Source organism: Equus asinus, chromosome 28 (assembly GCF_041296235.1).
Source record: "Equus asinus isolate D_3611 breed Donkey chromosome 28, EquAss-T2T_v2, whole genome shotgun sequence".
In the NCBI taxonomy this organism is placed as follows: Eukaryota; Metazoa; Chordata; class Mammalia; order Perissodactyla; family Equidae; genus Equus; species Equus asinus.
This window is the reverse complement of record NC_091817.1, coordinates 24,743,174-24,759,055: the sequence shown is the minus strand read 5'-3', so window position 1 is coordinate 24,759,055 and position 15,882 is coordinate 24,743,174. Positions and strand designations below refer to the sequence as shown.

The window sequence follows — 15,882 nt, the reverse complement described above, 5'->3', positions numbered from 1 at the left end:
GCTGGATATTAGCCCCTTATCACGTAGATGATTTGCAGGTAGTCTCTCATTCTGTGGGTTGCCTTTTCATTCTGTTGATAGTGTCTTTTGATGCACAAAAGTTTTTTTTTTTTTGGAGGAAGATTAGCCTTGAGCTAACTACTGCCAATCCTAACTACTGCCAATCCTCCTCTTTTTGCTGAGGAATAGTGGCCCTGAGCGAACTTCCGTGCCCATCTTCTTCCACTTTATATGTGGGACACCTATTTTGCCAAGTGGTGCCATGTCTGCACCTGGGATCTGAACCAGTGAACCCTGGGCTGCTGACAAGCTGAACGTGTGAACTTAACCACTGCGCCACCGGGCCAGCCCCTACAAAAGTTTTTATTTTGATTAAGTGCAGTTTATCTATTTTTACTTTTGTTGCTTTTGCTTTTGGTGTCATGTCGAAGAAATCATTGCCAAATCCAGTGTCATGAAGCTTTTCCCCTATGTTTTCTTCCAGAATGTTATCGTTTTAGCTGTTACCTTTAGGTCTTTGATCCACTTTGAGTTAATTTTTATAAGCGGTGTAAGGTAACAAATGGGTCTAACTTCATTCTTTTGCATGTGGATATCCAGTTTTCCCAGCACGTTTGTTGAAAAGACTGTCCTTTCCCCATTGAATGGTCTTGGCACTCTTGTCGAAAGTCATTTGACTGTATATGAGGGTTTATATCTGGGCTCTCTATTCTGTTCCGTTGGTCTATATGTCTCTCATTATGCCGGTACCACACTGTTTTCATTACTGTAGCTTTGTAGTAAGTTTTGAAATCAGGAAGCATGAGACCTCCAACTTTGTTCTTTTTCAAGATTGTTTTGGCTATTTGGGGTCCTTTGAGATTTCGTATGAATTTTAGGATGTTTTTTCTATTTCTGCAAAAAAATGTTGCTGGGATTTTGATAGAGGTCGCAGTGAATCTGCAGATGCTCTGTGTAGTATTGATGTCTTAAGATGATTAAGTCTCCCGTCCATGAACATAGGATGTCTTTCCGTTTATCGGTGTCTTTGATTTCTTCCAGCAACGTTTTGTAGTTTTCAGTGTACAAGTCTTTTGCCTCCTAGGTTAAGTTTATTCCTAAGTATTTTATTCTTTCTGAGGCTATTGTAAATGGAATTATTTCCTTAATTTCCTTTTTGGATCGTTCTTTGTTAGTGTATAGAAATGCAACTGATTTTTATGTGTTGATTTTGTATCCTGCAACTCAGTTGAATTGGTTTATTAGTTCTAATTGGCCTGATTTTTTAATGACTGAGTTAGTTGCCAACGTTTAAATCGTAGTTAAGTTCACATAAAAATCTGGACTTCCTTTTTGTCATAAAAGATTGGCAGATGTGGTACTTCTGGGCTGACATTCCTGTGTGGCACCCACTGCCTGGAGCCTAGCAGCAGCTCCCACCTTTGGCGGAAGCGAGCATCCTTCAGCGTGCCCCCGCCTCCTCCTCCCTCCTGCCCCACGCCTTGCCAGACAGCCTCACTCACAGGCCCTGCTTCAGCTGGCCCGCATGCATTCAGCCTTCTACGCACCGGGCACTGGAAGCACAGCGCCTACACAACAGACAGACGTCCCTGTCTTCACGGACTAGCGTCCTAACAGTAGAAGTTATTATGTGCTGGGCACTGTCCTCAGTGCTTCACATATATTACTCCCTTAATCTCACTTAATCCTCAAGACATCCTCAATGTGCGGTAGCCTCATGATACACACGAGGTAACCGAGAGGCATGGCGAAGTTGAGACCTGTCCAGGGTTATCCAATGTCTGTACCAGAAACCTACGCCGTCCGGCCTGAGAATCCATGTTCTAACTGCCCCTCAGTGCCAGAAGGACCCGAATGTGAAAACTCGGCAGTGGAGGCAGGGTGGGCGTGGACGGGGCCAGACAGGCCTGGCCGGAGGTCACGTAACCAGGAGTCAGGTCTGGCGGATGGGCAGTGTGTTGGGGACAGAGTGGGGTGCTCCCAGGAGCCGCCCCTCTGGCCTCTAGGCGGTGCTACCTCGATGCCTTGTGGATCCCAGACCCTCTCGCTACCCCAGCTCAGCAGCGCCTGGCTGCCGGGAGAGCCCGTGTTCCTGAGGAGACAGCGGTGATGGTGGGCCAGGCTTGGCGGGAGGTCGGGAGGTAATTGGCGGCTGTCTGCGTTGACAGGAGCAGACAGCTGAGAAAGCACAGACCTGTGGCCGCAGGGCAGCCCCACCCTCTGCTGAGCCCGCTTCTGCCCAGATGTAAATGTGGGTTTGTGTCAGGTTGGCAGACAGGCCCCAGCTCTTAGCTCCCCTGAGGGCCCTCTGCACCAGGCCCGTGACTCAGTTTCTCTGGCAGATGAGGAGCGTGGGCCGGGGGACAGATGCTGCCCAAACCCAGCCTGGTCCCTTCCTCAGCCCTGGGGCCAGCATCATGCTTCTTGGGGACCATCACAGCAGCCTGGCAGGAGCCTCTGCTGACCCTTTGCTGTTACTTCGAGTGTTTATTGAGCATCTCCTGTGCACTGGTCACGGTTCCTGATGAGCGATGGAGACAGCCCCTCCCCTCTGCGTACAGACGCAGGTGTTGCTGGCGCAGAGCTGTGGTGGGGGGGCCTGCAGGGGCTCCCTCTGTGGAAGGCCCTGCTCTGGTCAGGTTCACCCTCCGCTCCCCACTGTCTGCTCTCACTGCTCCCAGCTCGTCTCCCTCCATGCTTCTCTGGGTGCCTCCATCTGTCTCTGTCTTCTTGCCCATTGTTTTCCCTGACTCTGAGGGACTCGCCTGCTCTTCCTTCGAGGCCGGGAGAAAAGTGGCACCTTCCCCCGGGCCCTGCTGGAGCAGACCCCCTGGTGGAGGTCAGTGTTCCCCCCACCCCGGTCAGCGTGCATTCTTATTTCCCAGCCCCCGATGGAGCTGGCCTGCCGGGCGCACTCACGGCGCACCGTGGAGTGGCTGTGCCTGACTGACTGCCCTGCAGTGTTGGTGGGCTGTCCCCGCGCTGCCCGACACAAGCCAGGAGACAGCTAAGTGCCTCACGTCTCTGATGGAAGGGGGTCTTGTGCAGCCTCTTTCTCCACTCTGCACCCTGCCCACTTTGCAGCCCCCTCTTTCGGGGGCGCCCCCAGAGATTCCAGGCAGAGCCCGGGGGCACCCAGAGTTCCGATTGTGATGCAAGAGAGAACAGGAGCCTGGGCCGCAGGCCGGTGGCAGGCAGGCATCCTGGCCCCCAGGTCAGCACTGGAAAACCCGTCTTTCACCGCATGAGGGTCTGAGTGGCTGTGGCGTGGGGACAAGCGAAGTCAGAGCACACCCAGCCTGGTGCCGAGGAAGCAGCCTGTCTGGGGGCACCGGCTCAGTGCAAGTGGGTCTTCCTGGGGTGATTTCTGAGGGAGGGAAGGCGGGTGGGGGGACCCCAGCTGTTCAAAAGGAGGTAGACCCATCTGTTTCAGGGTGGGGGGAGTGTGAGAGGAATACATCGTCTTCAAGACTTGAAAATTACTGAAGAGCATCAAGAACTTGTCAAGTATAATCCCACAGTCCAGAGACCTCTAGTTTTTTGTATCGTATTCACAATTTTGTTTTCAGATTTTTCTTGGGCTTAATATGTTGAGGCACCTTTCCCCCTCTCACTTAAAACTCTGATAAACACAACTGCAAGGCTGACACAGCAGTCTGTGTGTGCACAGACCATAATTTACTTAACCACTCTCCTCATGCTGGGCTGTCAGCTCTTTCCAACTTCGTGACTAAGGGATGACAGGCCGCCTCATGCATACCATCCCTCACTCCCGCTAGGGCCGGGGAACTGGGCACTCCTGGTACCAGACTCTGAACAGAAGGGGGTGGTGGTGTGGGCAGACAAGTGGCACCAGCTTTGCCTCGCCCCTCATGGCCCATGGCCCGCCTCCTCCCCCGGCCTACTCAGAGAAGCAGAGGCCGGACTGTTGTGGTTCGGCCACCTTCTCCAGCCCCGGGAGGCAGGGAGCTCCCAGCCCTGCTGCCCACAGGCTGGTGATGACATCTCAGCCAAGTAAAGTAGGGAGATTTGGCACACACACCCCAAAAATCCCAATGTCTGGCCTCTCTTGAAAGGTCAGAAGTTTGGCGACACTGGGCCTGAGTCCCCTGGTTGCAGTCCGCAGGTGGTGCATGGCGGCTGCCTCCTCCAGGTGGATCTTGGGTGCCGGTCCTGCACTGCCCCTCGCCCAGCTGACCTGGCTGGCCTGTGTGGGCAGTGGCCTTTGTCACCTGTTGTTTAGTGATAAGAAGCCAGTGCTTCGTGGCCCGTCTGTGTAAACCACGCCCCCTAACCCTCCAGTGAGGGTCTGACTCTCACTGCGCCTTTTCCAAGGGCACTGTGGTCATCATGGAATCTTCTGCAAGAAAACCCCAAACATGGTCTGATGAACGCTGGTGCCAAAGTCTGTGTCTGCATTCTGGGTTGTTTCCCGATGAGAGGCTCCTGGAGGTGGGCTGACACGGAACCAGGGTCTGGGTCCTGTGGGGAGGGTGGCCAGCTGGGGGACAGCTCCAGGTAAAGGCCGCCACCCTGGGATCTCTCTCGGGGCTGGTTTCCCTGCCCCAGGTTCCCTTGGAGCCGGGTCCGGGGCCTCCTGATGGGGTGCGCACACCCTTCTCTTTCTCCCAGCCTCTGCCGGCCACACTTCTCCTGCGGGACCGACTGGGAGCTGGGGTGGACGTAGGCCCCAGAGGTGCCCTGGTCTCTGGCAGACCTGATCCAGAGACAGACTTACCAGGAACCACTCAAAGTGGAGAATTCCGGGGGCTGGGCAAGGACAGACCCAGGTTTTGTAGAGTTGGAGGTTTTTACAACTTGGGAGCCCTTTTAAGAAAAAAGAATATAAAGTTACAAATACAAAAGAAGGTACAGGCCTTGGCAGGGGCCTGTGAAAGGCAGGTGTCCCAAGGGCCAGGCTCCCGAATCTCCCAGTGAGCTGCCACTGGCATGGGCCGAGGGTGACACAGGAGTCACCTCTGTGCACGTGTTCCCAGGCTTTCCCAAGAGCCCAGGCTCACTGGGTCCTGCGGTGGGACAGGGCACTGAAGGCTGTCGGGACCAGGCCAGGTGCCTCACCTGGAGCCCCAGGTGTGGCCTGAAGCTTGCACACAGGGCGGGTTGGGCAAGAGGCTGGGTGTGGGCTGGAGGTGAGGAACACGGCTCACTGTGACCCTGGCTTTGTGTCGGCAGGTGGAAAACCTGAAGGAGAAGCTCATCAGCCAGGCCCAGGAAGTGAGCCGCCTCCGATCAGAGCTGGTGAGGCTCGACCACAGCGTCCTATGGAGGGGGGTCGGGGCTGGGCAGACCCTGCACAGACTGGCCCCCCAGATGAGGGGTGCGACCCTGTCTCTCCCGAACCCCACGTCCATCCAAGCTGGGCTGTATCCTGGCCACGCAGACCCCCGTCCTACTTGGAAACACTCCCAGAGAATACTTGCCATCACTCACTGGGCCCTCCGAGGTCGTGTGACCCCCCAGGGGAGGGGGGCTAATTCTCATTTGCTGACATAAAATGGGAGTGTGAACTCTGTGTATAAATATGACTTTTCTTGTTACTTTCACACTCCAGAAAATAGAATGGAAGGGGTGGGGTGCAGGGGGAGCACTTCCTGCTTCCCTGCCAGGCTCGCCCTTTCTCTCTGCCATCTTCATCTTTGTTTTTCTCTTGAGCACCTTCTCTCTTCTTTCCCTCACTCACCTCTCTTTCTCTTTTCTCCCTCTTGCCGTCTTTCTCCCCGCTCTCCTCCCTTCTCCCCTGCCCTCTCCCCTGCCCTCGCCCTCTCTCTGCCTCCTTGCTCCTTTCTTGCCCCTGACCTGCCCTCCCCCATGCCCCCCCTTGGCCCTGGCTCTCTGCAGGGAGGCACCGACTTGGAGAAGCACCGGGACCTGCTGATGGTGGAGAATGAGCGACTGAGGCAGGAGATGCGGCGCTGCGAGGCCGAGCTGCAGGAGCTGCGGGGGAAGCCGGGGGCCGCCTGCACAGGCTGCGAGCACAGCCAGGTGAGCGCCGGACCAGGTGGGCCTGGAGGGCTCAGTTCCTAACAGTGACCCTGCCCGCCTGCCTGCCTGTCTGTCTGTCTGTCTGCCTCACACCTGTCCCTGTGCCTCCAACCCCCGGTCTGCAGGAGAGCGCCCAGCTCCGAGACAAGCTGTCCCAGCTCCAGCTGGAGGTGGCGGAGAACAAAGGCATGCTGTCGGAGCTGAACCTGGAGGTGCAGCAGAAGACCGACCGGCTGGCCGAGGTGGAGCTGCGGCTCAAGGACTGCCTGGCCGAGAAGGCGCAGGAGGAGGAGCGGCTGAGCCGGCGCCTGCGCGACAGCCATGAGACCATCGCCAGCCTGCGGGCCCAGTCGCCGCCCATCAAGGTGAGCCACAGGCCTGGAGCGCGGGCAGTGCCCTGTGTGTGCCTGGACTGTGCCTTTGTTCTTGGCCCCTGGCGCCCAGGGCAGGACGTCAGAGGGGCTTGTCCTGGTGAACAGTCAGTGTGCACGGTTGAAGGAACCATTCCAGGTCTGCACTCAGTCCTGCCCCTTCCCCTTCTGGCCGTCCAGCACCAGGCATGTAGTGGGCATCCAGCAATCGGCACTTGAGGTGCCTGCCGTGTACCTGGCATGGACGCTGTGCCTTGCTAGATTCTGCCCTTCTTGTCTGTTCTGCGCCCTGTTCTGGGCCGCAGCCGGGCTCGGAGTGGGCTCATGAAGATGAGAAGATTCCAGGGGGCTCTTGCAGCATTCATGTGGGACCTTGAGGCTCCTCTGGCTTTTTCCGGGGACTCTTAGTGGGATGTTCCTGACGGTCCCCTCTGGGCCCCGGGGTGATGTCCAGGCACTCACGCACCTCCATGCACCGTCCCTCCCTCACCCTGCAGTATGTCATCAAGACGGTGGAGGTGGAGTCGTCCAAGACCAAGCAGGCCCTCAGCGAGTCCCAGGCCCGGAACCAGCACCTGCAGGAGCAGGTGGCCATGCAGCGGCAGGTGCTGAAGGAGATGGAGCAGCAGCTGCAGAGCTCGCACCAGCTGACCGCACAGCTCCGGGCGCAGGTGTGCAGGCCATGTGAGGGTGCACGCTGGGCTGGAAAGCTAGAGGCGGGCCTGAGGTCCAGGGCAGGGGTTGAGCACTTGGGGGTCCGACAGACCTGGGTTCCAGCCTCTCCTCCCCCTGCTGGCGGTGTGACTAAGGGCAGGTTTTGTCTGAGTCGCTGTGTCCTCCTCTGTACAATGATCTGACCATAGAACCCACCTGACAGCGGGGCTCAGGGACATAATCACGAGAGGCCCTGCACGGGACCCGGCACACGTGCTCTTGGGAAGGGGTTGTAGTCAGGGTCGTAACAAACGCCCCCTCTGCTCTCCTGGGGCCTGTGGCTCGTGCACGTCATGTGCTGGGCCCCAGGCTGATGCTGGGCTGATGCAGGGAGTAGGAGTTGCACGGAGCTCACAGGCCTTCCCAGGAGAGAGCTGGCCATCTTCTGCCTCTTCTGGGTGTGCATGTGTGTTCACTGGTGTGCACAGGGGTGAGGGGCCAGGCTTCTTCCCTCCCTCGCCCCCCGGCACTGAACCCCTGGCCCTGGCCACCAGATCGCCATGTACGAGGCGGAGCTGGAGCGGGCCCACGGGCAGATGCTGGAGGAGATGCAGTCCCTGGAGGAGGACAAGAACCGGGCCATCGAGGAGGCCTTTGCCAGAGCCCAGGTGGAGATGAAGGCCGTGCACGAGAACCTGGCAGGTGAGCCGGCTGGCTGCACCCCAGCCTACCCCAGGCTGCAGCCCCTTACCCCGTCCGCCTCACGCCCCTCGTGTCCCCACAGGCGTCCGGACCAACCTGCTGACACTGCAGCCGGCGCTGCGGACCCTCACCAACGACTACAACGGGCTCAAGCGGCAGGTGCGCGGCTTCCCCCTGCTGCTGCAGGAGGCCCTCAAGAGCGTCAAGGCCGAGGTGAGCGCAGGCCCTGGGGGTAGGGCTGGGGGGGCTCGGGGCCCTGGGGCAGCGAGGCAGCCACCCAGGCTCCCCTCCAAAGGGCAGAGAACGCCCCCGGACAACATCTCCCCCCACACCCACTGCCACCCTCAGACCCTGTTCGAAAAACAGCCTGGTCAGGGGAGGTCTTCCTATGACTCTAAACCAAACACATTATGTATATCTTTACGTCCCAAACTTATATCCTTATATCTTGAAAACGCTACCCACAGCTGTTCAGCTTAATTGAACTTTTTCAAGCCGCCCTTGTGCAAGACGAGAAGAGCAGCGGCTCATCAGCCTCCGGGCGGAGCCTCTTACGCCGTCGGCCCCTCAAATCTGGATGTCGGCTCCTGCAGGGTGGAGGGACTGACGCATTTGGGGAATAGAAAATAGCTCTCCTTTAAAAACTTACGTCAGTAATACCTGGATGTAGTGGACAGTTCCACCCCTGCAGAAGGGCGTCAGGTGGGAAGGGAAGGCCTCTCTGCCACCCCAGCCCGCTCCCCGAAGGTGGCTTGTGTCCCAGCATTCCCCGCAGGGCTTTCGGAGTGTGCTGTAGCCTGTCGATGTGTATGTACGTGGATTTGTAGTTCCCTCCAGCCCAGCAAAGGGGAACATGTGTATGTGTGGTCTGCATCTTGCTGCTTTCCCCAATGCAATGTGATTTGGAGATCTTACCTACCAGCTCCTACAGATCCACGAGCTAGATGGTGTTATCCCCATCTTGCAGATGAGAAAATGGAGGCTGAGGTCCTCCAGCTGCTCAGGGGTTGAGCTGGAATTGGAGTCCAGCCGCCTCATGTTGTAGGCGAGTGCTAGTGCTGTGGGGTGAGGACTGAGTCCTGGCTCTGTGCAGGGCAACCCTGGGCTACAGGCTTAGCCTCTCTGGGCTCAGTTTCTTCCATGGTCAGTGGGCCTGGTAGCAGCGCCTACGCAGAGGGGTTGCTGGGAACAGGTGATGTGTGCCAGCGCACGTCAAGTACTCAGTCCCAGGCAGGAGGCAGTGAGCAGCCTGTGGGGGGCACAGGCAGTCGGGCAGATGGGCCCGTGGAGCCGGCCCCTGATGGCACTGCTCGTCCCCCATCAGATCGGCCAGGCCATCGAGGAGGTCAGCAGCAACAACCAGGAGCTGCTGCGCAAGTACCGGCGGGAGCTGCAGCTGCGCAAGAAGTGTCACAACGAGCTCGTGCGGCTGAAAGGTGACCCACCATTAGGGGCTGGGGAGCGCCCAGCATGGAGTCCCCGACCTGGCTCGTAGGTGGTCCCGTCCTTCCCCACGGCCCCAGCACCACGCCTCGGAGCTGTGCTGTCATTGAGGGGTGTGATTCCTTCCTTATAGATGAGGAACTGAGGCACAGAGGAGGCAGGAGACCTGCTCAAAACTGCAGGCTTGTTAGTGTCCACCTTGGATCTGTCCCAGTGCTGAAGTCCTTGTCCCAATGCCCATGGCAGGCTACCCTCAGGCCCCAGGTGGCCACGGGGTTGGGTATTGAAGCACCGGGTGGTGGGTGGCTGGGATGCCACTCGTTCTGGCTTAGGGCCTGGTCAAGCTTGAGACTTCACCCGTCCACTGCACCAAGGTTAGGGAGCGCCTGTTCTGTGCCAGTTGCTGTTGGAGACACTGAGATATGATATGGGCCCCACAGATGCCATCCCTGCCCTCATGGTGCTCACTTCAGCAGGGGGAGCAGAGAGTCATCATTAGTCACCCAGAGAACCCAACACTGCCCCTGATACCAGACTGGGGAGAAGCTCTGAGAGCCCCTGGGTGTCTGACACAGGGGGTGTCGGGGGGCTTCCCGGAGGAGGTGGACAGGTGAAGGGGAAGGTGGCCATGCTGGCTGTGGTGGGAGTTTTCTCCTCCTCCCAGGAGCACTGGGATCCCCCTGAAGGGCTGGAGGCAAGGGGGCGTTGTGCTCAGCTCTGGCCTCCACACGCCCCTGGGGCTGCCCTGTTGCCTGTGCCCACTCTGCACTGCCAGGCGTCCACCTGCTGTCCAGTGCTGTTTGCCCGTCTCATCCCCAACCCCTGTCCTGGCATTCACTGCGCCCTTTCAGAACGACAGAACAAGCCCCTCGGCTTACTGGGACCCGAGCCCCTCACTGTGCAGATGAGGAAACTGAAGTCCAGAGATGTAAAGAGAGTGTCTATTTTGGTACTCCACCCAGACTGCGTGCAGTGTTTGAGCCCCACAGTTGGCCTTTCCTCCCCGTCCCACCCTCAACTGGTTTGCTCAGGAAGGAAATGTACCAATAAGTGAACTCATCCTGTAGTGTGAGTGACTGATAACAGCTTTGTGGGCCACCTTGCCCTGGGGGCCTTGCTTTGAAGGCAGGGGGCTCTGAACCACTAGGCTGCTTAGGATGCCAGTGGAGACCAGTGTGGAGGCGGTCTGGTTTAACCCTTCTCTCCTCCCCTACCCAATGCAGGGAACATCCGGGTGATTGCTCGTGTCCGGCCAGTCACCAAAGAGGACGGGGAAGGCCCTGAGGCGACCAATGCGGTGACCTTCGATCCCGACGATGACTCCGTCATCCACCTGCTGCACAAAGGAAAGCCTGTATCCTTCGAGCTGGACAAGGTCTTCTCCCCGAGAGCCTCACAGCAGGACGTGAGTGTGGCCCTTCAGAGGAAGGGACAGAGATCAGTGGAGAGGGGACACAGAGACTCGCAGGGAGAGGGAGAGATGGTGGGAGGATGGACGGAAAGACGTCTTAAGAGTGGGGAAGACAGGATGGAGAAGCCTGGGGCACCACGATCCCTCTCTCCTTCCCCTCTGGAGGAGAGAAGAGGGTGAGAAGCTAAAACCGAGGGCCTTAGGAGCCTCTGCCAGAAGGAGAGCTCCATGTGCAGCCCTCCCACCCTCAGCCCCGCCCACACATGTGGCCCCGCCCACTCTCACAGCCCCACCCACACATGTGGCCCCGCCCACTCTCACAGCCCCACCCACACGTGTGGCCCCGCTCACCCTCACAGCCCCACCCACACATGTGGCCCCACCCCCCTCACAGCCAGACCCACACATGTGGCCTGCCTATCCTCACAGCCCCACCCACACATGTGGCACCGCCCACTCTCACAGCCCCACCCATCCACGTGGCCACTCCCAACCAGATGACCCTGGCTCCATTGAAGCAGGGCCCTCCAGCTGTGAGCGCTCTGTTCAGGGTTGTTTCTAGCAACTCCCCGGTCCCCAGTGCAGAGCCCTCAGCCTGTGAGAGCCATGTGGTCTCAGCATCGCTCTTCTCTCATATCTGCCAGGTCCAACCTGCCAGGCCTGTTTTGCCTCTGCCTTCTTGTTGCCATACTTGGCTTCACCTTTGCCCCCATCCTCTGTCTGCTGGCAGGCAGGCAGGCCAGAGGAGGTGCAGGCACGTGCTGGCCTCTGCCTTCATTTTGCTGCGCCCTCCTTGAGAGCTGGAGAATGGGGTTGGGGGTTTGTGAGCTCCAGGGCAGGGGCGGGGGGGCCCCTTCAGGTGTTTGCCTGCAGTAAGCCCTGTTCTGTCTCCCCTTCAGCCTCTTGGCAACCAGGTTGCCGTTCATGTCCAGTGTAAGTGGGTTATTAGTTGTGAATTCTGCACAGTGAGCTGGTTGCTTACAATAGCATGTGCTGCATTATTGCTGAAGGAGAGAGCGCTCAGGGGAAGGGGGCTGGACCTGTAGCTGGTATGGGGCCCTGGTCTCAGCAGCCCTGGCAGCCCCTCACCCACCATCTGCATCCCCCCTAGGTGTTCCAGGAGGTGCAGGCCCTGATCACCTCCTGCATTGACGGCTTCAATGTCTGCATCTTCGCCTACGGCCAGACGGGCGCCGGCAAGACGTACACAATGGAGGTGGGTGCTCGCTGGATGGGGCAGGGGTTCAGAGTGAAGACCACTGCCCTGCCACTGTAGAGGGGGCTCCCTCACTGATCTTGGGGTTTGTGTGGTGTGTGTTTTGCCTCACTTGGTTTTCATAACCACTCTGGGAGCAGAGCCCGTAGCTGCCTGTGTTAGCCTCAAGGCAGCAGCAGAGGGACCACCTGGCTCAGTGCACCTGCGATAGTCCCCTGGGTGTGAGGCAGGGGCAGACCCACAACACACTCTGGCATCAGCGGAGTCTCGCTCGGCCTGGGGCCGGAGTCCGGGGCGGCACTTCAGCTCTCTCAGGACAGGATTTCACTGCACCACACATGTTTTTTGGGCCCCTGCTGTGTGGCTTCCCATGCTGGGCCTGGGGGCATCAGGGCAATGAGGGCGGGTCTCTGCCATCGAGGAGAGCCCTGGGCAGTGGGAGAGGCTGGCCAGTGGAGGCTGTCATGGGGCGCCCAGCTCTTACCTAGTGCCCCCACAGTCAGGGCAGAGCTTCATCTCTGGGCTTGTCGCCGCCCCATCTCCATGGGGTGTGGCCAGGAACAGGGCGTTGAGAGGAGGAAGAATCTCGACTGTAGACAAAAATGGAAAGCTGGCCCCTGGGGGTGTCTTTGGTTTGTCGGCATTTGCTTGGCTCTTGAGGGGTGCTGTGGGGTTCCCCGGTGGGGGAAGAGGGCAGGTGTTGAGAGGGTTGGACAGGCCCTGCTGGCCCAGGCCATCAGGCACCCTTTGGCGAGGCTACCAGGCTGGCAGTACTCAAGCCTGGCAAGGGAGCCAAGCAGCAGAAGTGGAAGGAGAGCGGGAGGTGCCATCAAGGGGGAGGCAAGGGCCCCAGTGAGGACCCCAGGTTTCCTTTCAGAAAGGCCAGCCAGCCCATCAGGCCTGGGGCACTGGCTGGCTCTGCCTGCACCTCCTCTCCAGCACCCACAGAGCCCGGTCCATGGCCTCCCTGACATCGAGCACCATTGTGGGCAGTGGCAGGGACATCATCCATTCCCCGTGCCCCCTCCCACGTGGCCCACCAGGGCTGGGTATGCATCTGGCACCCAGCAGTCCCTGTGTGTGGGCTCCTGCCAGGCATTTCACCCAGGGGCTCTGCTGTCTCAGGGCAGTCCTGGCACGGTGGTGTCTTTTTAAATGTGGGAAACTGAGGCCCAAGGAGGTGAAGTTGCTTGCAGCTGGTGGAAGGCGTTTGGGGGCAGAACAGCAGGCAGGTGGGAGCTTCGGTCAGGGAGGGTGGCCTGTGAGGGGAGGCCAGCTGGAGGGAGATGGGGGCCCCAGACACCATGTGAGCATCTGCACGGTACACCCCTCATGGTGGGGAGAGGCCCACTCACTGGGGCCTTGCTTCTGCCCCCAGGGGACCCCTGAGAACCCGGGCATCAACCAGCGGGCCCTGCAGCTGCTCTTCTCCGAGGTGCAGGAGAAGGCGTCCGACTGGGCGTACACCATCACCGTCAGCGCGGCCGAGATCTACAACGAGGCCCTCAGGTGGGCACAGGCCTCCCGGGCAGCTCGGGGTCCTCAGGGCTGTATGGAGCAATGTGGGATGGGAAGTGGGGTCTCCCTGAAGCAGGGAGTTGGAGGCTGTATGTCTTGACTCGGCCCAGCGGTCTGCTGGTCCTAGGCCCCGCCCCCATGCCCGTGGGCAGAGGAGAGAAAGGCTTTCTGAGCCCACCTGGGACCCCAGACCCGGGCGCTCCTTTTCCCGTGGAAGTGTCCTCACCCTCCCCGCAGCTGCACCAGGTGGTAGTAAGTGAGAGTGGGGGGGCTGGGGGCCGTGCCCTCAGGGGCTCAGTGCATCACAGGGCAGGAGTGGCGCCACCACAGGACTTTTGGGGAACATTGGTCTCTGCCCTTCAGGGGCCTGAGTGCTGGGAGGAGCTGGAGGAGGAGGAGGAGGAGGGGCGAGGAAGGCTTCCTGAAGGTGCAGTGTGTTAGGGGAACATTCCAGGCTGGGGGCAGGTGCGGTGCAAACAGAGGCAGACTGGGAGGAGGGAGTGACCGCCATCCGCCTGGCCCTCCAGGGACCTGCTGGGACAGGAGCCCCAGGAGAAGCTGGAGATCCGGCTGTGCCCAGACGGCAGCGGGCAGCTGTACGTGCCGGGGCTGACGGAGTTCCAGGTGCAGAGTGTGGACGACATCAACAAGGTGTGGGGCCGGGCCGGGCAGGGCAGTGCTGGGAGACCCTGCCCACAGGCAGAGCTGCCCTAGGGTAGGACACGTCCCCACCCTCTCTGAGCCTCAGTTTCCTCTGTACGGTGTAGCGGGTGACGCCCCTCACAGGGGTACTCGGGGACAGGGTGATTCCAAAGACCCCACTCCCAACCCTGTGCTTCTGCCCTCCCTGCCCACCCCCCCCACCCCCCCCCCGGCCAGGTGTTTGAGTTCGGCCACACCAACCGCACGACGGAGTTCACCAACCTTAACGAGCACAGCTCCCGCTCACATGCGCTGCTCATCGTGACGGTGCGCGGCGTGGACTGCAGCACGGGCCTCCGCACCACGGGTGAGTGAGGGCGACGGGCAGCCCGGCCCGAGCCCCGCCCAGGGACCCACCCCTGGGGTGGCCTTGACCTGCCCTGTGCCCTCCCTGCAGGGAAGCTGAACCTGGTGGACCTGGCCGGCTCGGAGCGCGTGGGCAAGTCGGGGGCCGAGGGCAGCCGCCTGCGGGAGGCACAGCACATCAACAAGTCGCTGTCAGCCCTGGGGGACGTCATTGCTGCCCTGCGCTCCCGCCAGGGCCACGTGCCCTTCCGCAACTCCAAGCTCACCTACCTGCTGCAGGACTCGCTCAGTGGGGACAGCAAGACCCTCATGGTGGTGCAGGTGAGGAGCGCAGGTTGGGGCGGCCGGCAGCACAGGGGCTCGGCCAGCACCAGGACCAGGGGCCCCTCCCAGGTACCCAGGCTGTGCACGGAAGGGCCACTTGTCCTGAGCAGCTCCAAAGCATGCTGAGCTCCAAACCGTGCACCCCCCAGCCTCCCCAGCCGAGCTGGTGACATGCACCCTGTGTACCTCACAAGTTGCTCCTCTCTGCCTCTGACCGTGCCGTCGCTGCTCCCTCAGTTCCCCTCCAGCTCCCCCCATCTTCTCCAGCAAGCCTTCTAGAGTCCCCTGGCTGTGAGCTCCCTCTGCTGAGCATGCTGCCCCCTCCAGTTGTTGGGGGGTGGCTGGTCGGGGTGGGGAGTGAGCCCTGGTCTCTCCCAGGTGTCGCCCGTGGAGAAGAACACCAGCGAGACGCTCTACTCCCTCAAGTTTGCTGAGAGGGTCCGCTCTGTGGAGCTGGGCCCTGGGTCCCGCAGGGCAGAGCTCGGGTCCTGGTCCAGCCAGGAGCATCTGGAGGTACGGGGACCACCACGGGCCTGTCTGGGTCGTGGGCAGGAGGGGAGATCTGGGAGCGGGACGGCCTGGAGCGGTGGGGAAGAGGAAGATGCCAGAGGGGGTGGAGCCCGAACTTGAACCCAAACCTAGCAGCCTCTTTAGTTCAAGTATTTCTTCTTGGTCTCTGAGGTCCCTGTGGGGTCGTCTTCTGGTTGGGTGTGCAGGCCGGCACACAGGCACTCAGTAGTAACTAGTTTATTTCTTTACGTGGATTATCTCATTTAACTCTGGCACTACCTGAAGCGAGGGTATCATCATCATGCCCATTTGGCAGATGAGAAAACAGTTTCAGGAGGCTGGGAAGGGGAGGAGGGGGAGGTGCGGTGCGGGTGGGGAGCCAGGGCAGCGTGGCACCGACCCACCTGTCCTCCCCCTCCCCTCACAGTGGGAGCCAGCTTGCCAGACGCCACAGCCCGCAGCACGAGCCCATTCGGCCCCCGGCTCTGGGTCCACTAGCCGCCCAGGCTCCATCCGGAGGAAGCTGCAGCCCTCAGGTGAGCCTGTAGGGGGTGTGTGGGTGGGTGAGCCTCCCCACAGGTCCATCACAGCCACTGGGCTGCCCTTCCCTGGGGGCGCTTTTTCTTTTTTTCCTTTTTTTAAACTTTATAGAACTTGACCAAAACTTGTGTCGCAACTTGCCCTGGCCCTAGGAAGTAGTCAGGGCGGACAGCCCTGGGCCC

General features: G+C 59.8%; 1 protein-coding gene across 14 annotated transcripts in view; it reads left to right on the top strand.

The window, feature by feature from the left end:
• Positions 1–15,882, top strand: part of KIFC3 (kinesin family member C3) — a 64,874-nt gene that overhangs the window by 47,747 nt on the left and 1,245 nt on the right. For all 14 annotated transcript variants that reach the window (XM_070500416.1, XM_070500415.1, XM_070500417.1 and 11 more), the window contains 15 exons: positions 5,194–5,259; positions 5,860–6,003; positions 6,129–6,368; positions 6,872–7,045; positions 7,583–7,730; positions 7,813–7,943; positions 9,055–9,166; positions 10,397–10,578; positions 11,696–11,800; positions 13,179–13,309; positions 13,846–13,969; positions 14,198–14,327; positions 14,418–14,647; positions 15,029–15,163; positions 15,588–15,696. In XM_070500416.1, the coding sequence (XP_070356517.1) occupies positions 5,194–5,259; positions 5,860–6,003; positions 6,129–6,368; positions 6,872–7,045; positions 7,583–7,730; positions 7,813–7,943; positions 9,055–9,166; positions 10,397–10,578; positions 11,696–11,800; positions 13,179–13,309; positions 13,846–13,969; positions 14,198–14,327; positions 14,418–14,647; positions 15,029–15,163; positions 15,588–15,696 (2,161 nt within the window). The remainder of the gene's footprint in view (positions 1–5,193; positions 5,260–5,859; positions 6,004–6,128; positions 6,369–6,871; positions 7,046–7,582; positions 7,731–7,812; positions 7,944–9,054; positions 9,167–10,396; positions 10,579–11,695; positions 11,801–13,178; positions 13,310–13,845; positions 13,970–14,197; positions 14,328–14,417; positions 14,648–15,028; positions 15,164–15,587; positions 15,697–15,882) is intronic.